Genomic DNA, 27,380 nt, shown 5'->3' with positions numbered 1-27,380 from the left:
TAACCAGAAAATTTTCAACCGTCCGTTGCAATTTCCGTGAAAACAAACTATCACTTTTTGTCAAATTGGGTGGCGGATTGCTTTCTAAAAAGCCTCGCACAAAAAAAATTGTCTTGAACCGGACGCTCTGTTTAATGAATTGTTTATTTTGCATGTGTTCCAGACTAAATGTAATAAACAAGATTTAAATACAATGGCACTTTATTTATTTAAATATAAAATATGATTATTGATACACAACAATTGTGTAAATTTGTTGTTAGAGATTGTGGGGTTTTAGGAATGGATGTGAGTGGATGTGGGATTTGATGTTGGTGCTTATGGAGTTTGAGGAGTAGATGTGTAAGTGGAAAGTATAGGTTGACAGGAAGGTAAAGGTTAACAACAGATTTTATCACCAAGTACAGCATATTCATTAAAAATATACCTTACTTCTTTTAGTAAATCATAACCAAATACCCCACCCCAACTTCCTCTTCATTCCCCCATCCTGGACATGTTTATTATTTATTTGACATAAACCTCCCCGTATTACTTTTTTTTCCTTCTCAATATATAAAGGTAAACTGCGAAGACACAAATAGCAATTAAACACAATATTGGATGTCACTTCTGTAGCACAAAAGCAGCACCTTAGATGCACAAGGAACAGCAACTTGATGCAGATATCTTTCACCACCATAGGCTGCAACAACACGCCACATTGGACAGCAACACCACTGATACGTAAACATGAACCTATAACCGAAGTAAAATTAATCTTCAGCATCATTGGAAATGCTATATGAAATTTAAAAAAATATATGCTACACATCACTTCAAATATTATTTGGCAACATTATCTTATACCTATTGTGGAAAATTGAATTAACAAATTTACATGAAACTAGATGACTCATTTAAGATTTAAATACAAATTCATTTAAACTTTAAAGGATACTCTACAGTAGAACAAATAAACAAAACTTCTTTCAGAATCTGCTTTTCTTGCATACAACAAACTCCCCTTTAAATAATCCATAACAGAACACGACCCTGAAGAAAATAGCTGTTGACTTGACGAAATCCCAAAATGTAAAAACTAACCAATGTATGAAAAGCTTAATCACATTTCAATTGTAAAATCTATAACTGGATAAGATTGTCACCTTCAAATTATGTATGTGTTCATGATGTTCACAACAAAAGTAAATGCAACTTCCAAGCAGCCTGCACGATTTTATGGAAGCCCTAGATTGGATGGCTTAAGTTCCTTTTATTAAGAGGTGCCTGCAATCATACATTACAAATGTTATGATCCACATGTATTTCAATCAGTTTAATTGTTAATTTTACCATTGTAAAAGCAGAATGTTACTCAGCTTCCCGACATGGTCGACAGCATGGTTTCCAAGTCTTTCAGCATCAAAATTCGTCTACAAATAAAAATTTAAATTTAAACACTTTCAGGCCACTTTCACTGCACATGCAATAGAATTTAATCGAATCAATTATACCAAGAACACATATTATACCTACATTATATTGCTTCAAATAGAGACCAAAATACTTTACAGCAACATTATCTGTTCCCTTTTAACGAAAAAAAAATTTAAACTTGAAGACTCGTTTGAGATTTAATTACAAATTCATCAAACTTTGGAGTACTCGACAGGGAAATGATACTCTTTCAGTATCCATCTGGCTTTTCCAACCAATTTCCCTTACACAACCCGTAACTAAATACCTATGATAGAAGGACAGAGACAGACAAAGAGTTTACTTGATGAAATCCCAAAATGTTAAAACTAAACAATAGTGACAAAGCTTTCCCTGAAAACTTCTAACGCTTTACTTCCAACTAAACATATTTTAATTTTTAAAATTTGAATGTTAAAATTTGAAAAGATTGTCACCTTCTTGCCTTCAATTAGGGTACATGTTGACGTTCACAGACAAGGTAAATGAGATGAGGACAGCACAATTGGAAGGCTGAAGTTCCTGGTATTGAAGGTGCCTGCAATCAAACAAAAAAATCTCATTATCCTAAATTTCATCAGTTTAATCAACAATTTTACCTTTCAGAACATTGAACATGTAAAATGTTACTCATGTTCTGGACGTAGACGACGTGGTGGACAGCATGGTTTCAAAATCTTAAGCTTCAAGATTCGTCTATGAATAAAAAAATGAAATTTAACACTCGGGTAACTCCACGTGAAATCGAATCTTCTATTACACCAAGAATAGTATACCAAGATTACCAAAATAGTTGCAAGCACCCACCGTCCGCCAACCCGATCCAACTGTTAGACATCACAATTCACAAATTCTAAACAATCAATCGGCCAACAAATATACAGCTAACATCGAATCGAAACCCCAATCGAAGGATAGTGGCATCCCTTACTCTCGAAGCCACGCTTCAACTGAAATTTGAAAAAGAACCAAGAAGAAGGTAGGGGCTAAACGGCTACCTAGCCTGCCCCCAACAACTGAAGATAAATCTGGCCGCCAGATGTCCTCTTCTGTGTCCCAGATGAACGCATGAGCGGAACGACTATCTTTGCTTTCGATTGGAGGGGGACATTGCCCCATCCAACCGCCAGCCGACTTTCGAAACCCCGGGTACTGCTGATCCTATAAGTTTAAACGGGAAATGAACGGGAAATTTATCACAAGTAAAAAGAATCTTATAATATTATGCATATCCAATTATTTACCGAGAAAGTACGATCGAATCACAATAGTTGTTCTGTGTGTTGGAGGAGGATCGGGTGTGTAAACTTCGTCTAGGGCCGATCCTGTCCTTTAAGTATTACTATTATTTACGTGTGTCAATCAATGCCACTACACTCAATTCACTGGATGCACGATGGAGAAGGAAATTGTAGTTCCCTTTATTAAGGTGTAATTTAACGGGTAGGAATTTCTCTACAAAAATGTTACCACCCTTGATACCGGTGTATGCAATTTCAGACAAACTTAATACACCCAATAAATTTCCTATTTACCTCTTCACGCTCGCGGTCCTAAGCAGTCACATTATCTGGCTGGAGATGATGTAATCCTCCGAGTCTTTAATTCTTGGAGGAGAACACAGAAATCCTGGAATCTGTACTGTTCTCTCGCGAACGGCTGGGAATAACAGAAACAGTCTGAGAAATTTCTATGAACGTCCATTAGAATATATGAATTTATGCTTTTTTCCAGGCTCACCTACTGTTAAAAGATCTCCAGCTGGAATCTTCAATCTGCTTTTCCATTCCTTGGATGAAACGGCTCAAAACTCGTTGAGAATCTCTGTCTTGGGATACTGTCGGTCCAGTTTTCTCAGCTCAGTTTAAGTGACGACGAGTTTAAGTCAAATCCGTACTAAGATAAATGGGTACGAAATTGCTTGTTAACGTGTCCATTTTTCGTTGTTCGAACGAAGCCGCCAAGGACATATCAGAACATCATGACAAGACCAGCATCTAAGTTTTGGTTTGTTGTTTTCACACCTACCAGGCAATTTTAAGTCACATTGAGGAATGTATAATTTTTTTCATTTTTGAAGGCTCCAACACCAAAAGAATGAATGGCTAATGGAAGTTTCTTTTATTGAATTTCTTTGCTTCATTTGCTGAAAGTCTGAAACAATGTGGAAATTAAATGTTACCTGTAATGCCATCAAGCAGCAACTCTTTGAGGTTGGTTAGTGGAATCAGCCTGTAAAACTGAAGTAATTTTTTTTTTAATTTTGATTTAATTAACAATACAACAATATCTGAAGGGAATTTTCAAAGCCAGATAGAGACTGTGTTAGTGTGTTGTTCTTCACTTGGAACCAACTGGCCACAGTCGGCGTTAGGAGGTGGCCATGGAGAGTTGAATGTCGTCTGCAATAAACAATTCCGTAATGATAATAATTTTTCCACAGCCCGAACGAGTGAATTAGTTGACATTGGTCGATTGCCAACCTCGTGCGACGATCTGCAGCGAATGGGAAATAAACTGAGCGGACTCTTTTCTGTCAAAGGATCGAAAAAGCTAAAAATTGATTGTTGGCCAGATCTGGCCAACGTTGGGTACGTAGGGGGACACAGGTTTTCGTTTTTCTCGACACGCATTTTCTAAGCTCAGTAGTCAGTATCTCATAACCCCTCGAGGAGAATCAATTGGCCGGTTTTAGCAACGTGAATCGTTGGTATCCTTGCAAGACCACGGAAGAATTGAGGAAAATAAAAAGGTGTTGATCAAGATCGACTTACAGGTTCGGCATAGCGTCATCCTCTCCGCTCATGAAACAATAGACGTCCCATTTAAGGTCATCTGATCCATCCGGAAGAAAGAGTGCAGCAAGAGAGACATGCACAACTATGAGCTTCATGCGATGTTTGTTTGATGACTCTCGATGGGATTCCATAGACAGAAGCTCGTTGATGGTGTCTGCAAGTTGCATTTCTACTTGGATGGACAAACAGATGTACATCATTATTGGTCTTACTGGCAAAATCTATACAAGAATTGAAAAATGATTAAATTGATAACTGAGTTCTCATACATTCTCTGTTAGCACAACTTATAAATAGGGGCACTTTTCGAATTCACGGACCCACTTTGAATTTTCTACCTGTAAAAATGTGAAAACAACAAGTTAAAAAAAAAAGGAAATTACGTGATGGCACTGCGAGGCGGAGGAAGAGCCCCAGAAAATTATAAATTTCATTGGCGATTCGGGTGTCAATTGGAAAATTGGTGCCAAACAAAAAATGATGAATTATGTCAAAACATATCTGATTAAAAATTGATTTAAAAAATACTTGATCCCGCAACTTAGGTCTATGCGAGATAGATGCGCCTGGTAGTTAACTTTCTTTTTTTACACGCAGAATGTAAAAAACATTGGCGAAAATATCAGATGAAAAGGATCTACAGCGAACGGGACATAAACTGAGCGGATTCTTTGCTGCCAAAGGATCGAAAAAGAGGAGGAAATGGTTTAAGTTGCAACTTTAATACCAATCAAAATGGTACGACGAGTTTATAAAACGTAAAAAACGCTGGTGATAAATACAATCAATTTGAGTCAATAATTGATATCAACTTTTTTTTCCTTTTCCCTGTTTGACCATGTCCGCAAGGTAATCTCTGCTTCAGTAAATGGTAGATTGTCCATAGCCACGTACAAAACAAATAATACTATTGTACCATGACATTCAAAATTCTAATCGTAAACTTATCTTCTTATTTGCAGAGATTATATAAACACAAAGACCTGTTTACCTAAATTTATCAAGTGTAACCTTTCAGTTACATGCAACAAAGGCTTCAACTGTATAAATTGAAACGCACGTCCAGTTGGAAAACACAGTCTCATTATAACCAATTCCGAATAAAATAAAAGAATGGCGCATTTTTCTGTAATTTCACTCACCCAAGTTGTTTTGCTGTTGGTTTTCATCTGCTGGACGACGAGTTCGACTGGCGCTGCCTTTTCCTTGGAGGAAGAATTCCTACAACTGAAGGAAAATTATGTAAGAATTTATCAACATTTCTTTTTCACGCGATGTTGTCAACACTCTGATTCAATTTTTGATGTCTTATGTTAATGTTATTCCATTTATTGCTAATAGATTCAAATGAAACAACTCTTTGAATCAACAGCGATTGAACAGCAGGGAAAAATGACACAATTGGAGGCGCAACTCGAACTAAATGTAAGTCTACTTATTCAGAGTTTCACTATGGGTAAACACTTTTTTTTTCTATGACAGAATGAACTAAGACAAGATTTGGCATTGAAAGTAACTCAATTAGAGGCCAAAAATGTCCAACTGGAAGTCAAAATTCAGGATCAAGAAAGAAGATTAACTTCCCTGTTGGAACCGGCTGAACTTCCGGTTTCCACTGATTCAAAATTATTTCCAGTTAATAAAGAAATTTCAATTCGATCAACTGGAAGGAGCGGAATCCCAAGAACATGCAGAGAACTTCGTGCGGCCGATCCTTCACTTTCATCCGGAATGCATTGGATCGATCCGGACGGACAAGGTGTCGGCGATAACCCAATTTACGTTTACTGCGATATGATATCAGGTGAAATAGTTACATTTCCAATTATTAAAGAAAAATATGATGTGATTCATTATCTTTCCATAAAAACAGGATCGACCTCAATTCTACACGATGGTGAATCTTCTTTAAATGTGGGACACTGCGCCGATGCCGGGTGTTATTCACGCTCCATCAACTACAATTCGTCAATGGGACAAATAAAAGCTTTGATGGAATTATCCACTGAATGCCATCAGTCGATTAGAGTCAGTTTTAGTTTCATCAGTTTAATTGATATTCTTTTCTTATTTTTGAATTCTTAATTATATTATTAGTACGACTGCAACTATGCCCCATTCGAGTCAAATGGCGTCGCCTATTCCTGGTGGAACGACAGAGAAGGAAATGCGCAATACTTTTGGGCCGGAAGTAACACGGACGGAGTTCACACCTGCCAGTGCGGAATTGATGCAAATTGCGTCGATCCTGCGGCGAAATGCAATTGCGATGCTCTTGTACCACTTCAATTAGTCGACGACGGTGTGTTACGGTTCCCACGTTTGTACATAATTAAAATGAATAAAATTAATTTTGTTTGCAGGTGTCATTACCGACAAAAATGTTCTGCCCGTCACTCGTTTGAATTTCGGACGAACTCAACTGGAAACTTCATCCGGCGTCCACACCCTTGGCCGACTCGTGTGCACCGGATTAGTGACTTTAACTGGACTGCCAAAGTCGTGCCAAGATTTGTGGTTGATTGGCCACACCCTGAACGGCTTTTATTCCGTCATGGGATCGGCGAAAATGGAATCCGTTTACTGCGATTTCACTAAACTACCGGACGATGCGGGTAAATTTTTTAGATTCTCACGAATTATTTAGTTGCAATTATCCAATTCTATAATTGATGAAAAGGTTTCCAGAAATGGATTGGATATGTCGACGTTAAATCGGCGCCTGTCCATTTCTACGTCCAGAGAAGTACTTCGTTTTCCACAGTAAACACTCCGATTAAATTCGATTTGGTGCGGGTGAACGAGGGAAATGCCATGGATTTGACGTCGGGGAAATTCATGGCCCCGCGACCGGGAATTTATTTTTTCTCTTTCGCGGGAGATGCGCGTCTTGAGGGAGATGCGGGTCTTGGGTCATCTACTGTTGATTTTTATTCTCGTCTTTATTTGAACGGGTTTCTAATCGGGTCGAGTCATGTTCATAAACATGACGGCATCATTGATCAAGAGAGTCCGGTGACAATCCAGTCGACGCTGAACTTGAAAAAAGACGATCAAGTCTGGGTGACGTTTTCTTATTCTGGTGGTTCATCCTCGCATTTGTTTGACGACAGTTACCACTACACCCATTTCACAGGTTTCCTGTTGGAGGAGGAAATTGTGGCGTCCCTTTGAGGTTCAACTTCATTGGCAACAAGAAACATTTTCGACCATTTTTGTTTAATTTCGACAAGAAGTTTTGGGGAAGGGAATTTTAGGGGGAAATAATTCAATCGATTCTAATTCATTAAGGGGTAGGAATTTCTGTACGAAAATTTTGACTGTGGATGTTATTACACTTACTAAATACACAAGCCAAGTTTCAAAATTCTATTTGCAAAACTCTAGACGTTACAAACGAAAAACCGATTTTGATTGCCAGATTTTCAAAAAAAAACGGGAAGCCTTGAAAAGGGAGAAAATTCATTCGCGTTTAATTCACAGAATTCACTTAACGGATTGAAATTTTTGAAAAATTCTTTTACTGGTGAATTCAGATTTTCAGTTCTGCAATCGTCCACAAAAATTAGCGTGTCCATCTCTAAAATCAAGGGCAGGGGACTTGAAAAACTAATTTTGATTGCCAGATATAAAAATTTTTAAATTTCGCTTAAATAAACACGAAAACAACACGCCTACGCATTTCGTTTATCTTTAAGGAAGCTTTTCACAATCTTCCAATTTAATTATTTCCTTCTCATGGAAGCAGGATAGGAAAAGAATAGGGGAGGAAATTCGATCGACTCCAATTCGTTAGGGGGTGGGAATTTCGTGACGAAAATTTGACTGTGGATAGAAATAAACATTTTGAATGCAAAAACAAATTTTCAAGTTTCTAACTGTAAAAATGTGGACGGGACAAGTTAAAAATCAATTTTGATTGCCAGATTTTAAAAATGTTTCCTTGTTTTCTTATCGCAGCTCAAATTAAATCAAATCAACACGAGAACGAAACTGTTTTAGTGTCTACGTATCTCGTTTATCTTTGGTAATTGCGTTTCACTTTTTCGGTTTCAATTTCCAAAATTTTACCCGCCACAACCGCACGAAATGGCGCGCCATTTATTCGTTCGCTGTGAAAAACGGTAATTAGAAAACAAGAAATGAAAGACCATTTCATTTCAATCATGTCGTGCAAATCAATCATTCCAATATGGCACGTTATCAGTCAAAAAATCGCAATTGAAATTACGCGACAGGTACAAAAAGTTCTTACCTTTTGCCTCCATTTTGATGACTTTCGTGGTGTTGGCTCAGGTGAGTGGAATTTTCTGCATCTTGTCCAGTGCCAGGGTCGTTTATTCACGGTCTCTTGAGGGATCAAATGTGATTTATATCCTCTGATTACGTCGACTTCAATCTCCACAATCTCACTAGAATCCAACAAATAAATGGTTTCAACTTTGACCGTCAACACTGTGAACTGAGTTGTTGGCAGACTTTGTAACCTAACTATTTCCTAACTTGACGAAATCTAACGAGTTTCAGTTTTGATTTGCACTGCAGACGAACATTTGTGAGAACCGGGAAGGGGCGATGCCAAAGTTATAATGGAATCAAAATGGAAAACTGGGTTGCCTTTCGACAATTATGCACTTTCTTAAACCAACATTGAAGTTTTTTTACCACTGGGTTTTCTTGCAGATGAGAAACTGTAATCCATGCCAATCCCCATTTAGACTGGAGATTGGAATTCTTCTTATTTATAGGCAAATGCTGTGTCTGACAGTTCACGTAGATAGGTGTTGTGTTGCTGACACTGAATGTTTGAGACTTTGAGCTCACTCCATCAAGTACTTGTTTTACATCTTGTTATACAGCTGGATTCTTCACGAGCTGAGGTCACTTCAACAGCACCACCATACTTGACCGAAAAGCTTAGCTTGTTGCTGTTGCATTGGTGTTGGGGTGATTTTGACCAACGCACAGAACAACATTTTCTTGTTGCACTTATTTATTGTTCATTTGCAGGCAAATTCAATACAAGCGAAATAAACCATGCTCATTTCTTGCACGTGGACTGTTTGAAACATATCCTTGATTTTATTTCTTTGTTTACACCACTTTATAGGGAACGCGTCACTCGTGGGTAACACAGGTTGGGCAATCGAGAAACAAAAGAAAACTTTTGCGTCAAAGAACTGACTCATTTGATAAATGCTCATAATAATCGAACAATGATTGAAACTTTTCTACAATATGCTGATGGCAGCCTCATTAACATTTGCGTTGCGTGTGGCTTAACAAGCAATAACTCGGCACTGGCACTGCGAGTGCAGACGAACTTTGATGAGCACGGGGAAATGTGATTGTGCGGGGTTGTAGTTGCTTGACTTGGCACTAGATGGCTCGAGTGTAGAAAGTAAGTAAAAATAAAAAAGGAACATGCAGAATCGTGCAGGTTACATTACAGGATCGACCAACAACCCCATAACCCCGGAAGACATCGGAACCTGTACTTCATGTCGGAACTATGGCGGACGCCTCATCAACATCGACATTACATAAGCAATAGTTAGTGATATTTAGTGCCGTATTACCATTCAACTATTTTTTAATCCATCAATCTAAAACTTAATTATTACTTGCTCAATAAAGAATTTTATTATGCCCCATCCTATGCATGATGTAAAGACACTCAACACAAAAAAAAAACACAAAATACATGCATTACGGTATAATTTGATGGTAAAAATTAGTTGGGTCACATTTGATGTGGCCAATTTAACACAAAAAAAAGGTAATTTGCTGTCTGATTTTGGTGCGGTTCTCGGATGACGGCTGACGTTGATTACGTACCACTATTTCATCCTTTTTACGGGTTGGCGGCCTTTGTAGTCGCAATCCATCCCAGGTAGGTGGTGACTCTCGTGTATATACCAGCATAATTAGGATCAGCACAGCCGTTACCCCAGCTTGTAATACCGACTTGAACACCGTTCACGAAAAGGGGACCGCCACTGTCACCCTACAACCGACGATAAAATTGCATTAAAATGGCTAAGAAAAATGAGCAAATTGGTAGATACCAACCTGGCAAGTGTCTGTGCCCGGTGCTGAGGCACACATCATATCAGCGCCGATGAAAGATGAACCATATTGACTGGTGCAGAAGGTGTTGTCTTTTACCACGACGTCAGCTTTCAGCAATGCATATGAAATGCTTCCTCCTTTTAATTTAGTTATTTGTTAAGGCATTACTCGAAAATATACAGACATGCATGACTACTAACCTGAAGAAGTCGTTCCCCATCCAGCAATCACGGCTGGGCTATTCGCATAAGTACTGAAAGCTCGATTATCAACTCTGCCATTGAACAAATCGCTCAGGGGTACTAAATCAGACACCGAGTCTGCGCTGAATGAATCGCACAATGGGTTTGCCGTTGATGGACTTGCTGGTGTGGTCGGAGGCTCTTCTGGGCAAGTGCACGAGCATGATGTCTGAGTTGTGTTCGGTTGATTTGTAGTTGATTGGGCTGATGTTGGTTTTGTTGTTGTAATCGTTGATTTCGTTGTAGTAATTGGTTTAGTTGTAGTTGATTTAGTTGTAGTTGTTTTAGTTGTAGTAGTTGGTTTAGTTGTAGTTGTTTTAGTTGTAGTGGTTTTAGTTGTTGGTTTTGTTGTTGTTTTGGTTGTTGTTGTTTTAGTGGTTGGTTTTGTTGTGGTTTTTGTTGTTGTGGTTTTAGTGGTTGGTTTGGTTGTGGTTCTTGTTGTTGTGGTTTTAGTGGTTGGTTTTGTTGTGGTTCTTGTTGTTGGTTTTGTTGTTGTTTTGGTTGTTGTGGTTTTAGTGGTTGGTTTGGTTGTGGTTCTTGTTGTTGTGGTTCTAGTTGTTGGTTTTGTTGTTGTTTTGGTTGTTGTGGTTTTAGTGGTTGGTTTGGTTGTGGTTTTCGTTGTCGTGGTTTTCGTGGTTGTGGTTTTAGTAGTTGGTTTTGTCGTGGTTTTGGTAGTTGTGGGCATAAGGGTAGTTGCATTTGTAGATGCATCTGTTGGAAGAGTAGCGAACGGCAAATTTGTAACTGTTGAACTTAAGATCAACATGGCCACGTCGTTATCCTGTTTAGATTATTGCACGTTAAACAGATACACATTAGTTAATAGAAAGGTATCATTTAGAGATGATTTTTCAAGAAAAATTTGCATTACTTTAAGTTAATCTTATTATATTGGTATAAAAATTACCAAGGTATTTGGATTGTAGTTTTCGTGGATGATAAACTTCTTTACTCCTCTTATGACAGCTCCTGTAGTGCTTCCGTCAATCGCAAGCGTATTTAACACAACAACGAAATTGCTGACTTCTGCTTGAGTGTGACTAACCCCAAAATTCAAACAATATATTAGTCCTGCTTATTTTAATTAGAAAAGAAATTAAATGGACAATTTCAATTAGCTCTATATAGTAAAAACATGAAATAGTTTCAGGAAGCGACTCTTGATCGGTTCTTCTATAATTTCATAAATTAAAAATAAATTAATTTCAGTGTAATCATGATCTTACTCGTATAAACAATGAGCTGCAGTCAAGACTTGGGAAGGTCCAATTAAAGTTCCTCCACATAAATAGCCGTTCAAGTACAAGACAGACTACGGAAAGAAACAAGAATTTGAAATATTTAAGATGAACATTTCTAAATTATTTGAATTATTGGTATGAAAGAAAGTATTTCGTTTGGAGAAGAATGAAAAGAGTTCTTTAAATGATCAATTTTGGTTTTACCATATAAGGAAAGTCTCCGGACGCAGCTGGAACTCCATTGACGATTTTGTTAGGATAAGCATTAGCCACAAAGTCTGCCACTAAAGAAAGAATTAATCAATTAATGTGAATTGTCTGATAATTTTAACCTTCAAAAGACAATATGTTAATGTAAAAGGAAAAATATTCATACATTCGTTGAGTGGCTGGGATTCGAAACCACTAAGGAAGCAAAAGAGGGCTATAACCTATAATTAAATATTCAAAAGAAAAAGAGATTATCAAAAATGTAGTTAAAAAACGTTAGAAAAATGTATTCAATTATTTAATGTGAATTGACTGAATGACTTCTAAATTTTCGAATTAGGCTAACCCAATAAGAGAGATGCATTGCAGGGGGCGAAATATCGTGAGAGCCAACTAGGAGAAAATGGCAAAGTAGAGAGACGAGCCGGCAATCAACTGATGACCACGTCGATTAACGCGGCCTTTTTATCTCTAGGGTGAGCCACACTCAAGGGAATATAGCCTAAGCTAAAAACGTGCATATCTTAAACTGGGGTTCTTTACGACGAACAACCCCTATAGAGCAGTGCCCCAGAGGTGGGGCTTAAGGTAAACTTTCCATTTCATTGGTTGTAGCCTTTCCGTAACAAACCATCATTCAACTGGCTAGCAGCATATTTGGCTTAAACCAACAGCTAGAATGTTTGGCTAATAAACATTTAACAATGTTCTGTCCACAACATTTAAGTGCATCCAACATGTTATTCGCTGTGAATTTTTTATACGACCCGATGCTCCTCAAATAAAAATTATAGTTTTCGGAGACATTTTGATATAGTAACCTATGAAATAAAAGTAATGCCCGTAATTTTAATGCAACCATTCAGACATTCAGTTACATGTTATAGCCTATACTTCTACGCTTAGCATTTTCATTTTACTGCGGATGCATGTATAACTGAATAATGTGTAGAATAACACAAGTGCGCATCGCACATGCATGCTATTCATCAAAATTGTAATAATTCAAAACGAAATTATGTTTGAGACTACTGGCTGTAGCTGTTTCAAGCCCACCCAAACCGACGAAGGAATAGTACCAGATGTCCATAAACTTTTGCACATAAAACTTTATCATAGCTTGTTTTTCCAGTTACATTTGTGTGTGTGTGGGTGAGTGTGAGTGGCAACATGTTTTCTATGTAACTATAACTAAACTAGTAATAAATCTAACACATTTCAGCGATAACGTGAATTAGTACCGGGTGAAAAGAAATAAATTACCTTGGACAAGTGGCAAATAAAATGATGAACCAGATGTAAACACCAGCTGTATCCACATCATCCCTGTGGATAACTTGCCAGTTCACCTTTCTCTCGAACACAGCTAAAGAGACGTGGACCTATAAGTAAGCAGCTCGGAAACCGTCAATCACCTCATGTCGTGAAGTCTCTTGAGTCTTGCTAAAAGAAGTTATCACTATTAGCCTGATCGAGTCACAACGTAAGTATCGGAGCCCGATTCCTTTCTCTGTTAAATAATAATAAGAAGAAATAAATAAAGACATGGAAAATTTCTCTAATATTTTTGAGACTAGCAACATTTCATTGAATTTAATAATATCTGTATATCAAACTAACATGTAATAGTAATGGGCTAAAAGGTATTTTACAGGAAAATGACGAATACCTTGTCGATGATTCTAGCCATTTCCGGGGTGGCATGTTTTTGGATTGGATCAGTCACAGCATCGCCCGTCATCAAGTATGCGGTTAACCCTATAAATGAGAACAGGCCTTATGAGCGGGTACAAATGACATCATATTGAATGGAACTATTACTATTATTATTATTTTTTTAATAATCATCAAAACTTCTAATTTAATCAAATAAAAAAAATTATTCTATATTTGTTATGTGAAAAACAAATATAGAGCAGCGCAAATTTTGTAGCTGGGAAGCCTCTGACTGCAGAACTATTGAAAGGAGATTTTTCCAAGATAGGAAAAGGTAACAAGTAATTAAATACAGGATTTCCACAATTCATTTCATTCGCTACTTATTTTACTGCTTATTATGTCTATGCTACTCATAAAAGGTTCGATCACGAATCCCTCGCTCTTTTTCTCTTAATAAATAAAAATATAACTTGACTCATTCTGCAAATCTGTAGAAATAAGGGACGAGTTCATTCCGTGGGACAAACAAGACCCTACGCTCCACGAAGGTGACATTAAGCTTTTTGGGGACAAAAATGCTATCTTGAGCAGTAGCTACCGTTGGCCGAGTGCAATTGTTCCTTATGAAATCTCAGCTGACTTTAGTACGTATTTCAGAGATTTCGATTATCTAAACTTTTTCGTTCATTTGAAAACTAATTGTTCAATAACCTAACCTTACTTTTGTCTGCATTTTATGGTGATCGTTGTTAACGTTTTTCCCATAAAAAGCACCTGACCAGCGTACAATCATCGCATTCGGCATGAGTACGTATCACAACAATACGTGCATCCGTTTCGTTCCTCGAACCTGTGAAAAAAATTACATAAGAATCTTCAAAAGTGGAGGAGGGTAAAATACTTTGTAAATGTAATTGTTTTATTTACTTATTCTGGCCACATATTGTAAAACTACTAAGTTGCTGGAGTTACGTCGGCATGATCAACATTGGCGCTCAGGATGTAAGTCTCGATGATGGTTGCATCGCTAGTTGGGCACCAGGGGTAGTCATGCACGAACTAATGCACGCCCTTGGATTCTACCATGAACACACACGCCCCGATCGTGACACCTACGTGACGATTAACTTTGCCAATATTCAGACTCGTAAGTGCAAGTCTTATTTAAATTGTCCAAAGGGAATTTTTGAAAAAAAACCCTTTTTGAAATTCTTTAATGCCTTCAATTAATGCTTGTATTTTTAATCTTTTGTTAATTTTTTTGAATGAATATTACAGAATACGCGCACAATTTCGACATCAAGTCTACTTCGCAGGTTACTACTCTAGGACTTGCTTATGACTACGGTAAATAATTAATTTTTAAACAATTGTTGGAACTATAACAGGGGAAGGCTGACTTGAAAAATACAGCATTAAAGTGCTTATAAATTTTTGTCATCAGGTTCTGTAATGCATTACAACAAATTTTCTTTTGCTACTGACACCACCATTGCAACCATCACTCCCAAAATTGGGAACCCAACCTTGGGGCAAAGAGCAGGATTTAGTTCGGTACGTATGATTTTAGATATGAAATTGATTACATGATTACGAACATGTTTTCACAAATCTTTTATTGTAGCTGGACCTCCAAAAACTGAACGCATTGTATTGTTCCGCATCCGGTTAGATATAGTTTCACGTGAGAATAATAACTTTGCGTCGATTTTATTTCTCTTTTTATTATGTACCCCGTCTTATACGTAAGCCCCAAAACACATCTGTAAAACAGTTGTTTGCTTACTTGGTGATTGATTTGCACATGTTTTAATACAGCAGTTTGTTTGGCATGAAAACACATTGTCGGTGACTTTAAACATGTTAAAGAGGTTAAAACTTACATTTTCATTGACGTTTCATCCGAGTAAAAAATCAGTTGTATCCACACCACACACACGTGTAAACATATTTTGTGATTTCCACAGCAAGTCTTTTCAAAACCCTTTAAATTAGGATCTGTGAACCGTCTTGCAGAAACTTCCTTGCTTTCATACGAAACAGTAAACACATTTTTCAATTCTTCGTTGGAGCAGTTGAACCAGAGTTTGACGAATCACGAATTCACAAACTAATTTTGTAGTTCTATGTAGTTTGTGATCACAAATTTGCATAACAACTGGTGAGCTAGAGGCAGTTGCCATATGAACTTTTTGTTTTTGGAAGTTTTTTATTGCAAAAATAATGTGTTTATACATCTATAATAATTTAAAATATATTTATAAATAATTGCATATTATGCCTGATATAATTTTTGGATGTTGATAAGGTTGATTTTTGATATTTTTTCATTATATGATAATCAATCACTATCGTGCATCGATGGAAATTCTTGAATCGTTGATTCGTTGGAGATTTGCAGAAGCAGACATAGCAGCCGATTTATTAAGAGCCACCAAACTGGGGTAAACCGTAAAAGAGTTGTGTATTCATTCCTTGTTATCTGTTTTGACGTTTCATTATATCATTACTGCACCAAGCCCCATCCATTGAGCAACATGGATGGAAACAAAGAAGAAAGTCTTCGATGTATAGATTTAGCGACGAATTATATGAAACTTGGTGATAGAGCCAAAGCCAAAAGGTTCTTAATAAAAGCTGAGAAACTTTATCCTACTCAAAAAGCTAAAGGTAAGTTGCTCAATATAATCATCAAATAGTCCCTACTACTGTTTTATAGTTTTGTTGTATTTTACTTCTCTAATCACATTTTACTCATGTGTATCCAAATATCCACAGATTTACTTGACTTTTTGAGTGGGGGTGCAGAGGATGATGCAAATGAGAATGAGAACCCCTCCAGTGAAGAGAAGTCTGGTGATCAACCAAACTTGCATCAGCGCCGTGCTCCTCAAGCAGAGCCAGCATCAAACGATTACACACAAGAACAGATTGAAGCAGTAAAAAAAATAAAGCAATGCAAAGACTATTATGAAATTCTTGGTGTAACCAAAGAAGCTACAGACTCTGACTTGAAAAAAGCTTACCGTAAACAAGCCCTACAATTTCATCCTGACAAAAACAAGGTATTTTGCATTGCAAAAACCAAAATTATGTTTAGAATAATTTTTTTCATCATAATTGTTTCATTATTTCTGTCATGTAACATTAGTGCCCTGGTGCAAGTGAAGCATTCAAAGGTAAAACATTATATTTTTATAAAATGTTATAAACATTTTGTACCATTCATACCTTATTTGATCTGTCAGCAATTGGAAATGCGTTTGCCATTCTAAACGACACGGAAAAGAGGAAGCAGTATGATCTCTATGGACCTCTTGAAGATCAACAATCAAGTATGAGAAGACATTCTCACCGTGGTAATCGACACGATTTTTCGAGAGGATTTGAAGGTACGTTCACAATCTTTAATTCCTTCTTTTGTAATGTTATTTGACACATCGTTTGATTTCCAGCTGAAGTTAGCGCAGAGGAACTCTTCAATATGTTTTTTGGTGGGTCCTTCGGTGGACCTAATGTTTATGTAAGACGTGGACGCCAATGGGAAAGACAACGTGCTGAAAATGCAAATCAAGTATGTTGAGCTCTGCTAATATTTAACCCATTACACCAAATTGATTTCTTTTATATTTGTAGCAGGGATCTGTTGGAAGTGGACTATTGTTGCAGCTCATGCCTATTTTAATTCTAGTCTTCTTATCTGTAATGAGCAATTTTCTGGTCTCCGATCCAATTTATGCGTTCCAAAAATCAAAGTAAGTGTCGAAAGCCCAATCTAAATATCATTAAAGTAGAAATTCTTTTAAAATTACCTTTTATTCTTTTAGTAAATATTCCCTGGAAAAGCACACTACAGCGCTGAAGGTGCCATACTACGTAAAGGAGAATTTCAACGAGTACTACGATGGAAATTTGCGCAGATTAGAAGCTAACATTGAAGAAGAGTATGTTGGAATGTTACGCCATAATTGCTACCGCGAAAGGAGTCAAAGAGAAAGTCTTCTCTGGCGTGCTCGCCAATATGGAGATAAAACAATGATGGACAGAGCTAATTCGTTCAAAATGCAATCATGCGATGCGCTCGATAAACTTTATAACCGATCCAATTGAAACCGTTAAAGTAGGTGTGGATCGTAATTAGCTGTTTTGCTGTTTGTTTGTTTTTTAAGTAGCGTGCTGACAAGTGACATTCTTAAAAAGAATAAAATTAAGAATGAAAACCTCCATCCCTTATTATTACCATCCTATGTTAAATGTTTAAATACCTACCAAGAATACTAAAAAAAATACATTTATTTGGAAACGCATCTTAAATTGGTTTATTTTACCTTTGGGGAAGTGCCAGATTTAAGTTTGACCTTTTAGACTGTTTATGAAACATTTGCAACTTCACATTCTACATCAGCTTCTGGAACAATAATTTCCAAAGTCTCTTCTTGACCGTCTTCCAAGAGCACTTCTCCTTCGGTACTTTCTTCAAGCGTTACTACGTATTCCTCTCCATCGGCTAGCAAGGACTCAATGGCCATCTCTCCCTAATACGTAAATTTGGTGTTATATAACGTAAGAGAAAGTAGTACAAATATTTATTTAAAAAAAAAAAGAACCTCGTCGGCGACAATGGATTGCTGAGTTTCCGTGCGATCATGGTCTGTATGGTGAACCCGGATATGGGCCAAGCAGGATTTGCGTAATTTGAAACGTTTCTCGCAGAGAGAACACTGGTATCTGTTGAAGGATGCATGGACGTCTTCGTGGTTCTGGTATCCACCATTAAAAAAAAACCAATGAATCACAATTTAAAGAACACAGCCTCCGAAATGTCTCTAGCCTTACTTTTAATGTTTGCCGAGTTTTGAACAGTTTTCCGCAAATTTTACAATTAAATTTGTTGGGTTCGTTGGCTTCTCGATGACGCAGTTCGTGGACTCGACAGGTCTTGAATCCTCTGAAGCGCTTGTGACAGTATGAGCACTCATACCGCAACTCGTTGGAATGAGAATCCATATGAAACTGTTAAAGAACGCAATGAATTACATCGATTGATTATGAAATATGAAAGAAAGCGCTTTTACCTGTAATCCTTGCTTAGCTTTAAAATTTTTTCCACATACGGTGCACTGGAAGCGGCCAGGATGTTCTTCATGATTGTAATAGTGGTGAACTAAATTACGAATACAGGTTAGAGCTCTAAGCGAAATGGCATTACAAAAGAGAATACTCACAAACCTTTGAGGGCACTGCTTGAAAAAAAACTTTTGCCACATTTGTCACATTTATGGGGTTTTTCTACATCTTTATGGAGCAGTAGGTGATGGTGAAGGTAGCGAGAGCTTTTGAGAGTCGCTCCGCAAATGTGGCACACTGCTTTGGCGTCTGTGTGTGTCCGCCGGTGGGAGTAAAGCGACTTTTGATGCTTCAAAGTCTTACCACAAATATCGCAAACAAATGGCTCACCCGAAGTTTCTTTCCCCTCTTCAGCATCCTCACCTGAATCACTGTAAATTCATAATTCATCATTCAAGCATGTGATCAGTTGAATTATTGCTGTTACCTTTTCTCTGATACTTGTTTCTTTGAATTTCCACTCTTTAAATGACTCTTTGGGTGGTCTTGGTAAATTAAGGGATCAGTTTTGACTTCATTATTGTGTACATCATTTACATTTGTCTCCGATTCCAAGAAGACATCCACCCTTTTCTTTGTGGTAGTACCTGGAAACCAAAAGAAACATCAAGCTGATGATCGTCAATGAAGTTGAAACTACATACTGCTCCTGGAAGATTCACAAGTCTCAGTATTTTTTTCGTCTTTGAGGCTTTTCCCACGCTTTTTAAAACTAGGTGGTTCAGGAATACTTTCAATTAGTTGGTCATTCTTCTTCAGGATTTCTTCAATGTGCCTTAGTGGGTTTTCCGGTGTTCTTATTTCTAACTGTGTTTCTTTAAGTTCGTCATCATTCACATAAACTGCCTCAGGTAGGTCTGACACACAAACATCTTCAGATATTTCAATCTCAATCGTGTTGTCTGCGAGAATATCACTTTCACCTGAAACCACTAGTGGTAGAAGGAATATTTTGCATCCCTTGTTCGCACCATCAGTCGGCAATTCGTTATCCATTGTTTCCACGCAGCTATCAGTGCCGTTTTCTTGATAATGGTTGATGCCGAGCATTTCACGATATTTCCCTTTAGTTGTCGACCTTCTTGGTCGTAAGGCATAATTGGGTTCCTGCTTCTCCATGAAGCCACTTTTATGCCCCTCGAACGATTTTCGTAAACCGAGAACGAAATAACAACAGTCAGTCTCGGGTTTGCCTAAACAATGGCGTCACAGCCGATTCGGAAGAGAGCGAGGGGAGGACATTTTAACACGGAGATTTTCAATCAAAGCTAAATCTTTGCGATAAATGCTGTAATAAAGTCGTCCTTAATTGCAAAAAATTTTCTGATTGATAAAATCCATCCAAAGTTGGTGAAGTGGAAGTTTAACAATTTTTTTGGTCGCCGATTTTCAATTTTCTCCGACAAATTATTTGTTTGATTAGGACCACCTCCAAAAGTGAATATTTGACAGTTGTTTACAAACAGTGCCTTTTTCGCCTTTCACTGCTGGTCATGAATTATTTAAGCTGACCTTTTTTAGGTTTGTTACGTTTTGTGAGGAAAGTTGAAACCGCCCGGGTTGGGTGCCTTGGTGTAAAATGAGTATGACAACAGAAAATAGTCTACAACGAAATGGCAACAGATTTTCTTGGTTTCGTGGGTTCTTCAGCTGTGTTTGGTGCCCGTGTTCACGGCGAAAAGTGGCCCCAGTCAGTTCACTACCCAATGATTCGGACTTCATGACACTTGGCAAAAAAGGAAAACGAGTTATCTGTGTAGTTCACATCGACCCTTCGTTAAGCTGTGACATACTGGCATCAAAAGATCATTCACTATCTGCATTCGCCAAGAAGGTGGTGTGTGATGACAAAGGATATGAATCTGACTCGTCCAATGAAGAATACTGGTTCTCCAAATGGTCAAGACCGCTGAGAACTGTCAAACGGTTCCAAGCTGAACACCTTCAAAAACAGAATATCATTGGACTCATTAAGAATCGACTGCCAGCAGCAGACAAGACCCCCAAAACCGAAACCAGTGATACTAGCACAGATCTGAAAGTCATATCTACCTTTGCAGTTGAACAGTCATCTCAAATCATCCAAGAGGCATCACATGAAGCTAGCAATCAAATCTCTTCTCAAACATCTGAACCTGCTCAAACTGAAAACAAAAACGGTGTTGTAAATTTGGCTTTCGAAGGTTCCCCTAGTGACCCTGGTGCAACTGTAACCACTGCTAATGAATTCAAACAGCAACATGTCAACAAGCCTTTACTGTATTTCATTCATGGTGCTGGGGAATCCTCTGAATGCTGGAAGATCCTCATGCACCACTTTGCTAGCCTTGGCTATGAAGTCCTTAGTGTGGACTTGCTAGGACACGGTTTCAGTCACACACCATTTGTAGAAAAGTCGTACACTTTCAGAAAACTACTGGGAGACGTTATTAGCGTCTTTGACGCACACATATCCAACGGACGAAAATGTGTGTTAATTGGTCACGGCTATGGGTGAGATTTCGCTTCAAAACCATTTTCGGTCAAAAGAATTTGCAACATTCATCTCTTTGTGTCATTTCAGTTGTTCATTCGCCGTGGCTCTTTCGCGACAAAGAAGTGCCAATGTTACCCTGTTGGCTTTGCTGAGCAGCGGTGGCCCAACTCCGCTCGCACCGCCCGTCCAGTGGCGTCGCGAATGGAAGCTTCCAGCTTCGTTGCTTCATTGCCTTCGTAGCATTCTTCCATGCGGAATGAGGAGAAATGTCTTCTACGGGCCTCGCGGTAACGCTTGTCGATCTCACCCAATCGAACAACGTTTCAATATTCTTATTTTGTCATTTCTTAACAACAGGGAAAAGTTGCCTGCACGACTCGGTCTACCTTCAAAGTCTTCCTTCCTACGTCCGTCACAACCTGGCAGTTGGTCAGGTGTGGCCAGAAGGCGATGTTGCCTTCCACCGCAAAATAGTGATGCCCACACTCCTCGTTCACGGACTAAAGGATCCGTTTGTCTCCTTGGTCGAGATGTGCGAAATGGAAAGAGTAAGTCGTTCTTGTTCATTTCAAACTCAATCGACTGGAACTAACTAGTTAACTTTGTGTACCCTTCTTTTAGACTATTCCACGTGCTTTCCTTGAGGTGATACCAGAATCCGGCCATGATATCATGTCGGATGCTCCAACTCAGCTGTGCAAGATGTTACGCAAATTCTTCGAACACTGGCAGCGCTGACGATAGTTCCCCTGTAATTTTTTAATTTTTCTAAAAAGGAACTAGACTCTTTGACTTATTAGTCTAACATGTAAACTACACCGTCGATCTACTTTTTTAACTGCTGTGCCTTCCTATTATTATTACGCGAGTTTTATACGCCTTTTTTCCTTGTATCTTTCATTTTCCAATTAAAACGATCCAATATACTCGAGGGAATTTCGCGGACCAAAAGAATCCTGTGTACCGATGTCTGTATATGTATTTACATGACTTGTTTATTTACACTTACAAGGTAAACAAACAAAAAAGAACAAGAACATTTTCGTGGCCGTTCTCAACTTGCGCGCAAAATTATTTATATAATAATAATATAAAGTATAATTTTTTTTTTTGTTTCACCGACAGTCTAACAAGGGAGAGGCTTTTTTTTTATCTCGGAAACTTCATCAGAGATGGGAGGAAAACGCCATCATCATGAAAGCAAAAAGGAAAATCATCGCGCTAGGATTTCTTTTAAAAAATGTGACGTGATTATGGGGGGGGGGGGGATCTCACTCATCAATGTGGACAAAGCACTTTTTTAAAATTTTTCTTTTCGAATCATACGCTTTCCCTAAACAATTTTGTGACGATCAATAATAGGATACATTTGTAAAGATAGACCGATCCTTCTGGTGAAGTTTTGGGGAGTTATCAATCGTGTGTGTGTGTGTGTGATAAAGATGCACGGTGGCATTGATGGAAGGGCAGATCCTACGTATAAATCCTTGTGAAAAAGTAAAACGAATTGACAGCAGACTCTAGTTGACAGTTTCAAGGCCTCATGAATAAAAAAATGATATGAAGTGGCTGCAACAACACGATCCGCGACAACTAGTTCATCTTCCTTCTTTGTTGGCGAGCTTGTCAATTAATTCTTGGAGAGGAGCCAGCTCCCTTCTATCAATTAAACTAAATTCCTGATAAATTTCAAATTGAAGTCGTTTAATACAAGATTTTAAAATATATTTGTTTCTTCGATCAAACTTTACTGACCTGGACAAAGTAGATGAAATGTTTGAAAGAGGTATTGAGGTGTGCTTCTTCCCCAAGCTGTACCACCTCGGGGAAATGCTGATGATAAATGTGAGCATAGACACGGAAAAGGCGCTTCAGTATAGTTTTGGCTATTGATAAAAAGTTTCTGGGGAATGGAACACCTGCCAAGACAAAGTCCAGTCTGTGTCACTATTGTTTACCATTTTGTTATCAGCATCAATAAAATGACTCACCGATTTTGGATGGAAATAGATTTTCATCATCCAACTGATCCTGCACCCAGGTCATGAGGTAGTCAATGTACTTTGGAGCAGAACATTTGATGGGTTTCTTAACTGTTTGACCATCTGCCCAGTGGTATTCGTACTTTGGGCCAGCAGACATGATGGGGCAGCTTTCTTCTGTGCAAAACTCTGTGATTGTGCCGTACAGCATGTTGATCTGATTGAAGAAGTCAACAGCTGGAAGGAGACAAAGAGAATGTCTAGTCGTGATTCGGGAAATCTACAAGAATGTGATTACTCACTGTTGACAGCGACCCATTCATTCTGATCTTCTCCATCTGGCAGCATGACTGCTAATCTCAGATTGCCTGAGCCAAGTGTGGCAGCTGCATGTTTCATCAAATCATACTGATGAGTTCCTTCAGGTATGTTCTTCTTGGGTTTGAACGTCTTGGACGAACGGCTCCCACTGCGATTGCGAAGCAAACGGCCGTCAGCCATGGATGTAAACAAAACAATTGATTAGAGACCAACAACCACAACGACTCTCTCTGGGCTAGTTCGTTTCTGACTGATAAACAACAAATGAAAACTTACAACAGAAAACTCATCTTGTTGTTTTTCTTTTTTCACTTCTCTCCCCAACGACAGTGCCCAATTTCAACGGCGCGGGGGAGGGTGGGTAATTTTGAATAGCGATCACAGTCAATAATGGCGATTGAAAAATGGAATAAAAACGTAAGATGTCGTCGATTTTTACAGATTTGTTGGCAGTTCCTCAGACGGGAAAAAGACTTTCGTTGTTGCTCAACCTAAAAATATTTTACTTTGTCATCAAAATTCTTCTGATAGATGATGTCATCACCACATGGTGAATAAATCCAACGACAGATGGCGACGAGGGCGGAAGTCCATTCGGAATTCCCCCCCCTCGTCACAAACAAATTTCCCAGAAATAATTCATTTTTTGAAATCAAAACCCCACAACTTTTGGATGGAATCCAACTCGTAAATCCCTCAATAATTCCACCCGAAAAAAAAGGAGTTAATCAAACAAGAGCGTTGCATTCGTTTTCATCGAGTGTGAACATTTTCCCTTTTGTTTTTCTATATTCAAACAAGTATCAAATTCCAAAGGGATTGATCTCCCACTGAGATGATGGCCCACCACCAGGAGCTTCTTCCCACAAATAAAAATTTTTAAAACAAAAAATAAAAAAGGAAAAAGAAAATGTGTATCAAAAAACAACATCAGGGAATAAAAAGAAACCCGTGGTGTGTGTGTGTGTCTACACCTCCGCTGGAAAAGTGTAGAGAGAGTCAAGGAAAAAGTCATCAACAACCCGGCGCCAATGTCCAGCAGCGACTCTTATGTTATTCCAAGAAGCTCAGCAATTTCCCTTTTCCCTCCGACTCCCGATGTGTGTGTGTGCACTTCGACACCTGTACCCCCCGTCATCCTTTAACCTTCCGAATCGCAATGCACACACACAAGTTCTTTTCTTTTGTTTTTTCTTTCAACCATCATGAAAAAAAAATGTTTATTTCTCCAGCCAAAGACCCCAAAAAAGGTGAAAACAAATTCCGAGATTCCAAACAGCAAACCAACAGGTGCGACGACGCGACGCGACTCGGTCGGAATGGCCAATAGATTGGAGGCGCCGCTGTGGCGTCATCCTATAGCTGCTGCCCCCCGTCAGTCGTGTGTATAGACTTTTGTTTTTTAGATTTTTTGGTTAAAAGGACAGACGCCAGTAGCTTGTCTTTTGTATTTTTCCTCTATCAAAATGGGCCTACGGATAAACAATAATTTATTCTAAAATGTTTTGAGCGACGGATGACTTATGGATGGATTTAGTTTTATCGTACAGGCCTACTACATTTTGGTCGTAGTGTATACGATAGAGATGCACGTATTACAAAAGATTTAAATTTATCAAATCAAGTGTGCGATAAAAGAAAAAAGAACATTTCTTATCATCATCAAAGTTGGGGACAGCAACTGATTGGGGAGGCTGAGTGTTGATTGAATTTCATGTTCAGTTATTTAGACACAAACGGCTCTATAAGGGATGGATCCTTTCGAGGCTGACGAAATCACACCTGTTGTTGTTCCGGAACCTATCCGCTCGGCAATTTATCCGGTTGAAGTGGAAGAAGAAGACGTCATAGATGAAAATGAGCTAACCCCTGGTGACGAGGTATTATTTGAACGTGCCAGTTTACAATTCAATGAAATTTAATTGATTGTACAACGATAAATGAAGAATAACAGCAAAGGTAAATCAAAGAGTAAATTCACATCCGGATTCAAGAATGTCCTTCCATTCGGTAAATCCTCGACACCAGCAGCGGATGGGGAAACTACGCAGCAAGAACCACTAACGGATGGCCAGGTATCACCATAATTACGTCATCAAAATTGTTATGACACCAACTTGAATTAAAAATCAGGAAGCCAAATCCAGCAGATTCCCTTCCAGATTTAAGAATGTCCTTTCATTCGGCAAATCTTCAACACCACCAGCGGATGATGAAAATACTCAACAAGAACAGCAAGTGGATGGCCAGGTATTAGCATCAAATATGAGCTGATTGCAATTAAAGTAAGTTGCAATGTTAAGACAGTTCGAGTAGTAAGTTGAGTTCAGCTTATCACTTTCACCGCTGACAAAACACAGAGAATGATATCACAGTTTTACTTTAGTCTCAGATAACAGCTTTACTCTTGGACTTGGTTAACCACATCAATTCAACTCTCTAAATTCAATATCAAATATTTGAATTGACTCAGGAAGCCAAGCCCAGTAGATTTACATCCGGATTTAAGAATATTCTTCCCTTTGGCAAATCTTCATCAACACCAGCGCAGGATGGGGAAACACTCCAGCAAGATGAGCCATCGGATGGCCAGTTAACTCAGGAAGCCACGCCCAGCCGATTCACCTCCGGATTAAAAAGTGTCTTCTCGATAGGAAAATCGGAAACTACCGCCGACGCTCTCAACGAGGTTTAATTTAATTGGCATCAATTTAATCATTTTATTACTGTGAATTAAATTTTGATTTAGTCATCAACGGATCCAGCGGAAGCGAAGGCGTCACATCCGTGGACGGATGGAATCAAAAATGCTTTATCATTCAATAAATCACCTGGCCAATTTGGCAATCCCAACGAGGTCTAATTTTCCCATTGAATAATTACATAACCACAAATTAATTTATATCATTAAAAATTAAAAAAGATGTTAACAAATGCAATGGACGGGGAAATCGGTGGTCCAGTTGCGGTCGTCGGAAATAACGCAACGGCCAACGGAAATAAGAATTTGCCAGCAGGTGCGGTTGCTGCTGCTGCTGCCGGTAACAAGTTGCCAGCAGCAGCGGCCCCGCAACAGGATGCCGATTTCACCATCATTTCGGACGGATTCAACAACAAGAAAACGTTGGCCAACGGACTGATGGATTTCGCTTTCCTGACGGCCAACGCCAATCAGCTGCACTACGCTCTGTCTGCCCGAGCGTACGATATCGATCGCATCGTCAGCATCGCCCTCATCTCGTCCAGCATTTTCCTGCAGGTGATTTCAATCCTCAATTCTTCTAGACTATTTCGACTGATTTGAAAGTGTGTTACGTGTAGATTGTGGCTGGCGTTCTCCTGATTTCCGGGTCCTACATCCAAGCTAAGCCGATCCCGATCAACCGCAACACTACCGATCCCAATTCGAAAGCTTCGCTGGCCGCCTATCTGCAATGGCGAGCGAGAGCGTTGAATTTGATCGATCACTGGACGATCGCTCTGGTATTCATGATCGCCATCATCAACATTTTCATTGCGGCCTTCGCCACCGGAACCAAGAGCGTTAACACCAACACGGATCCGGATACGCCACCAGAGACGCCGCCAGTTGAAACCGTTTGGCAAATTGGCAATTTGATTCGAAATTATTTCTAAGAATTATTTGAAAAGTCCATTTTAGGCAGCAGCACACAGGTTATTTTGAATTGTTTTATTCCCCACGACAAAGAAAATAAACCGGGTGAATGAGGACGTTATAAAGATTTCGTTTTTCATTTTTTGAATCACCATCTTATCATTCCGGTTGTTATTTG

At 38.6% G+C, this 27,380-nt stretch overlaps 8 protein-coding genes and 1 long non-coding RNA gene across 27 annotated transcripts; 5 read left to right on the top strand and 4 right to left on the bottom strand.

The window, feature by feature from the left end:
• Nucleotides 1-179: 179 nt before the first annotated feature.
• Nucleotides 180-5,264, bottom strand: LOC124203845. Of its 11 annotated transcripts, XR_006878645.1 has the most exons (13): nucleotides 4,233-4,633; nucleotides 3,942-3,991; nucleotides 3,641-3,860; nucleotides 3,487-3,563; nucleotides 3,199-3,354; nucleotides 2,994-3,117; nucleotides 2,703-2,913; nucleotides 2,457-2,619; nucleotides 2,058-2,154; nucleotides 1,896-1,996; nucleotides 1,336-1,415; nucleotides 1,149-1,269; nucleotides 180-738 (listed from the first exon to the last, which is right to left on the bottom strand). It is a non-coding gene; the product is annotated as an uncharacterized LOC124203845 (long non-coding RNA). The 11 variants fall into 11 exon arrangements; XR_006878637.1 differs by adding an exon at nucleotides 4,640-5,264 and having other exon boundaries at nucleotides 3,641-4,477; XR_006878638.1 differs by adding an exon at nucleotides 4,640-5,263 and having other exon boundaries at nucleotides 3,641-4,425.
• A 26-nt stretch (nucleotides 5,265-5,290) lies between these two features.
• On the top strand, nucleotides 5,291-7,628 carry LOC124203801. Its single transcript, XM_046600655.1, has 7 exons — nucleotides 5,291-5,498; nucleotides 5,598-5,681; nucleotides 5,739-6,060; nucleotides 6,130-6,284; nucleotides 6,354-6,558; nucleotides 6,620-6,871; nucleotides 6,937-7,628. Exons 1-7 carry the CDS (start codon nucleotides 5,370-5,372, stop codon nucleotides 7,428-7,430), a joined length of 1,641 nt encoding a protein of 546 aa, XP_046456611.1. The 5' UTR covers nucleotides 5,291-5,369; the 3' UTR covers nucleotides 7,431-7,628.
• Nucleotides 7,629-9,876: 2,248 nt separating this feature from the next.
• On the bottom strand, nucleotides 9,877-12,507 carry LOC124203809 (cell wall protein DAN4-like). Its single transcript, XM_046600669.1, has 8 exons — nucleotides 12,368-12,507; nucleotides 12,188-12,242; nucleotides 12,016-12,095; nucleotides 11,797-11,882; nucleotides 11,478-11,610; nucleotides 10,529-11,351; nucleotides 10,329-10,465; nucleotides 9,877-10,263 (listed from the first exon to the last, which is right to left on the bottom strand). The coding sequence occupies exons 1-8, from the start codon at nucleotides 12,383-12,385 to the stop codon at nucleotides 10,111-10,113; spliced, it is 1,485 nt and encodes a 494-aa protein (XP_046456625.1). The 5' UTR covers nucleotides 12,386-12,507; the 3' UTR covers nucleotides 9,877-10,110.
• Nucleotides 12,508-13,305: 798 nt separating this feature from the next.
• Nucleotides 13,306-15,518, top strand: LOC124203825 (astacin-like). 4 transcript variants are annotated; one of them, XM_046600698.1, is made up of 9 exons: nucleotides 13,306-13,504; nucleotides 13,676-13,808; nucleotides 13,936-14,011; nucleotides 14,175-14,324; nucleotides 14,452-14,572; nucleotides 14,640-14,827; nucleotides 14,959-15,027; nucleotides 15,125-15,234; nucleotides 15,305-15,518. In XM_046600698.1, the coding sequence occupies exons 2-9, from the start codon at nucleotides 13,680-13,682 to the stop codon at nucleotides 15,350-15,352; spliced, it is 891 nt and encodes a 296-aa protein (XP_046456654.1). In that variant the 5' UTR covers nucleotides 13,306-13,504; nucleotides 13,676-13,679; the 3' UTR covers nucleotides 15,353-15,518. The 4 variants fall into 4 exon arrangements, with proteins under 4 accessions (XP_046456654.1, XP_046456652.1, XP_046456655.1 ...); XM_046600696.1 differs by having other exon boundaries at nucleotides 13,346-13,504; nucleotides 13,665-13,808; XM_046600699.1 differs by having other exon boundaries at nucleotides 13,382-13,502; nucleotides 13,672-13,808.
• A 525-nt stretch (nucleotides 15,519-16,043) lies between these two features.
• LOC124203823 (dnaJ homolog subfamily B member 12-like) lies at nucleotides 16,044-17,987 on the top strand. Of its 4 annotated transcripts, none has more exons than XM_046600694.1 (8): nucleotides 16,044-16,124; nucleotides 16,200-16,350; nucleotides 16,459-16,745; nucleotides 16,832-16,859; nucleotides 16,929-17,072; nucleotides 17,136-17,254; nucleotides 17,320-17,435; nucleotides 17,508-17,987. In XM_046600694.1, the coding sequence occupies exons 2-8, from the start codon at nucleotides 16,218-16,220 to the stop codon at nucleotides 17,788-17,790; spliced, it is 1,110 nt and encodes a 369-aa protein (XP_046456650.1). In that variant the 5' UTR covers nucleotides 16,044-16,124; nucleotides 16,200-16,217; the 3' UTR covers nucleotides 17,791-17,987. The 4 variants fall into 4 exon arrangements, with proteins under 4 accessions (XP_046456650.1, XP_046456647.1, XP_046456649.1 ...); XM_046600691.1 differs by having other exon boundaries at nucleotides 17,317-17,435; XM_046600693.1 differs by having other exon boundaries at nucleotides 16,059-16,350.
• LOC124203808 (zinc finger protein 391-like) lies at nucleotides 17,961-19,926 on the bottom strand. Its single transcript, XM_046600668.1, has 7 exons — nucleotides 19,452-19,926; nucleotides 19,235-19,394; nucleotides 18,910-19,178; nucleotides 18,756-18,844; nucleotides 18,517-18,693; nucleotides 18,288-18,440; nucleotides 17,961-18,215 (listed from the first exon to the last, which is right to left on the bottom strand). The coding sequence occupies exons 1-7, from the start codon at nucleotides 19,924-19,926 to the stop codon at nucleotides 18,051-18,053; spliced, it is 1,488 nt and encodes a 495-aa protein (XP_046456624.1). The 3' UTR covers nucleotides 17,961-18,050.
• Nucleotides 19,927-20,157: 231 nt separating this feature from the next.
• Nucleotides 20,158-22,237, top strand: LOC124203815 (protein ABHD8-like). The gene is made up of 4 exons (XM_046600677.1): nucleotides 20,158-21,300; nucleotides 21,371-21,570; nucleotides 21,641-21,831; nucleotides 21,905-22,237. Exons 1-4 carry the CDS (start codon nucleotides 20,387-20,389, stop codon nucleotides 22,019-22,021), a joined length of 1,422 nt encoding a protein of 473 aa, XP_046456633.1. The 5' UTR covers nucleotides 20,158-20,386; the 3' UTR covers nucleotides 22,022-22,237.
• Nucleotides 22,238-22,244: 7 nt separating this feature from the next.
• Nucleotides 22,245-24,582, bottom strand: LOC124203835 (MOB kinase activator 1B). 2 transcript variants are annotated; one of them, XM_046600711.1, is made up of 5 exons: nucleotides 23,863-24,582; nucleotides 23,568-23,734; nucleotides 23,275-23,502; nucleotides 23,039-23,202; nucleotides 22,245-22,962 (listed from the first exon to the last, which is right to left on the bottom strand). In XM_046600711.1, exons 1-5 carry the CDS (start codon nucleotides 23,874-23,876, stop codon nucleotides 22,882-22,884), a joined length of 654 nt encoding a protein of 217 aa, XP_046456667.1. In that variant the 5' UTR covers nucleotides 23,877-24,582; the 3' UTR covers nucleotides 22,245-22,881. The 2 variants fall into 2 exon arrangements, with proteins under 2 accessions (XP_046456667.1, XP_046456666.1); XM_046600710.1 differs by having other exon boundaries at nucleotides 23,568-24,130.
• A 542-nt stretch (nucleotides 24,583-25,124) lies between these two features.
• LOC124203813 lies at nucleotides 25,125-27,327 on the top strand. Of its 2 annotated transcripts, XM_046600674.1 has the most exons (8): nucleotides 25,125-25,466; nucleotides 25,533-25,661; nucleotides 25,720-25,836; nucleotides 25,973-26,002; nucleotides 26,060-26,275; nucleotides 26,336-26,443; nucleotides 26,510-26,845; nucleotides 26,908-27,327. In XM_046600674.1, the coding sequence occupies exons 1-8, from the start codon at nucleotides 25,338-25,340 to the stop codon at nucleotides 27,220-27,222; spliced, it is 1,380 nt and encodes a 459-aa protein (XP_046456630.1). In that variant the 5' UTR covers nucleotides 25,125-25,337; the 3' UTR covers nucleotides 27,223-27,327. The 2 variants fall into 2 exon arrangements, with proteins under 2 accessions (XP_046456630.1, XP_046456631.1); XM_046600675.1 differs by lacking the exon at nucleotides 25,973-26,002 and having other exon boundaries at nucleotides 25,130-25,466.
• The last annotated feature ends 53 nt before the right edge of the window (nucleotides 27,328-27,380 follow it).

This window comes from Daphnia pulex, chromosome 10 (genome assembly GCF_021134715.1).
Source record: "Daphnia pulex isolate KAP4 chromosome 10, ASM2113471v1".
NCBI classification, from domain to species: domain Eukaryota; kingdom Metazoa; phylum Arthropoda; class Branchiopoda; order Diplostraca; family Daphniidae; genus Daphnia; species Daphnia pulex.
The sequence above is the reverse complement of the archived record's forward strand: the minus strand, read 5'-3'. Positions and strand labels throughout refer to the sequence as shown.

Bases quoted from the DNA above. Each gene is read 5' to 3' on its own strand.
- LOC124203823 (XM_046600691.1), top strand. From the start codon at position 16,218: ATGGATGGAAACAAAGAAGAAAGTCTTCGATGTATAGATTTAGCGACG. The intron at 16,746-16,831 runs GTATTTTGCATT...ATGTAACATTAG, and splicing joins TTCATCCTGACAAAAACAAG to TGCCCTGGTGCAAGTGAAGC. The intron at 17,436-17,507 runs GTAAGTGTCGAA...TTATTCTTTTAG, and splicing joins TATGCGTTCCAAAAATCAAA to TAAATATTCCCTGGAAAAGC.
- LOC124203835 (XM_046600710.1), bottom strand. From the start codon at position 23,766: ATGGCTGACGGCCGTTTGCTTCGCAATCGCAGTGGGAGCCGTTCGTCC. The intron at 23,203-23,274 runs GTGAGTCATTTT...TTGTCTTGGCAG, and splicing joins TCTATTTCCATCCAAAATCG to GTGTTCCATTCCCCAGAAAC. The intron at 22,963-23,038 runs GTCAGTAAAGTT...GAAATTTATCAG, and splicing joins ATTTCATCTACTTTGTCCAG to GAATTTAGTTTAATTGATAG.
- LOC124203801 (XM_046600655.1), top strand. From the start codon at position 5,370: ATGGCGCATTTTTCTGTAATTTCACTCACCCAAGTTGTTTTGCTGTTG. The intron at 5,499-5,597 runs GTAAGAATTTAT...TATTGCTAATAG, and splicing joins TACAACTGAAGGAAAATTAT to ATTCAAATGAAACAACTCTT. The intron at 6,061-6,129 runs GTGAAATAGTTA...CCATAAAAACAG, and splicing joins TTACTGCGATATGATATCAG to GATCGACCTCAATTCTACAC.
- LOC124203815 (XM_046600677.1), top strand. From the start codon at position 20,387: ATGAGTATGACAACAGAAAATAGTCTACAACGAAATGGCAACAGATTT. The intron at 21,571-21,640 runs GTAACGCTTGTC...TCTTAACAACAG, and splicing joins TGTCTTCTACGGGCCTCGCG to GGAAAAGTTGCCTGCACGAC. The intron at 21,832-21,904 runs GTAAGTCGTTCT...CCCTTCTTTTAG, and splicing joins AGATGTGCGAAATGGAAAGA to ACTATTCCACGTGCTTTCCT.
- LOC124203809 (XM_046600669.1), bottom strand. The intron at 11,352-11,477 runs GTAATTTTTATA...TAATCTAAACAG, and splicing joins ACTACAATCCAAATACCTTG to GATAACGACGTGGCCATGTT. The intron at 10,466-10,528 runs GTTAGTAGTCAT...CTAAATTAAAAG, and splicing joins ATGGGGAACGACTTCTTCAG to GAGGAAGCATTTCATATGCA.
- LOC124203813 (XM_046600674.1), top strand. From the start codon at position 25,338: ATGGATCCTTTCGAGGCTGACGAAATCACACCTGTTGTTGTTCCGGAA. The intron at 25,662-25,719 runs GTATCACCATAA...ATTAAAAATCAG, and splicing joins AACCACTAACGGATGGCCAG to GAAGCCAAATCCAGCAGATT. The intron at 26,003-26,059 runs GTTAACCACATC...GAATTGACTCAG, and splicing joins CAGCTTTACTCTTGGACTTG to GAAGCCAAGCCCAGTAGATT.
- LOC124203825 (XM_046600698.1), top strand. From the start codon at position 13,680: ATGACGAATACCTTGTCGATGATTCTAGCCATTTCCGGGGTGGCATGT. The intron at 14,828-14,958 runs GTAAGTGCAAGT...TGAATATTACAG, and splicing joins CTTTGCCAATATTCAGACTC to AATACGCGCACAATTTCGAC. The intron at 15,235-15,304 runs GTACGTATGATT...CTTTTATTGTAG, and splicing joins AAAGAGCAGGATTTAGTTCG to CTGGACCTCCAAAAACTGAA.
- LOC124203808 (XM_046600668.1), bottom strand. From the start codon at position 19,926: ATGGAGAAGCAGGAACCCAATTATGCCTTACGACCAAGAAGGTCGACA. The intron at 19,179-19,234 runs GTAACAGCAATA...ATGAATTTACAG, and splicing joins AAACAAGTATCAGAGAAAAG to TGATTCAGGTGAGGATGCTG. The intron at 18,216-18,287 runs GTTCTTTTTTTT...TTTACGTATTAG, and splicing joins AATCCATTGTCGCCGACGAG to GGAGAGATGGCCATTGAGTC.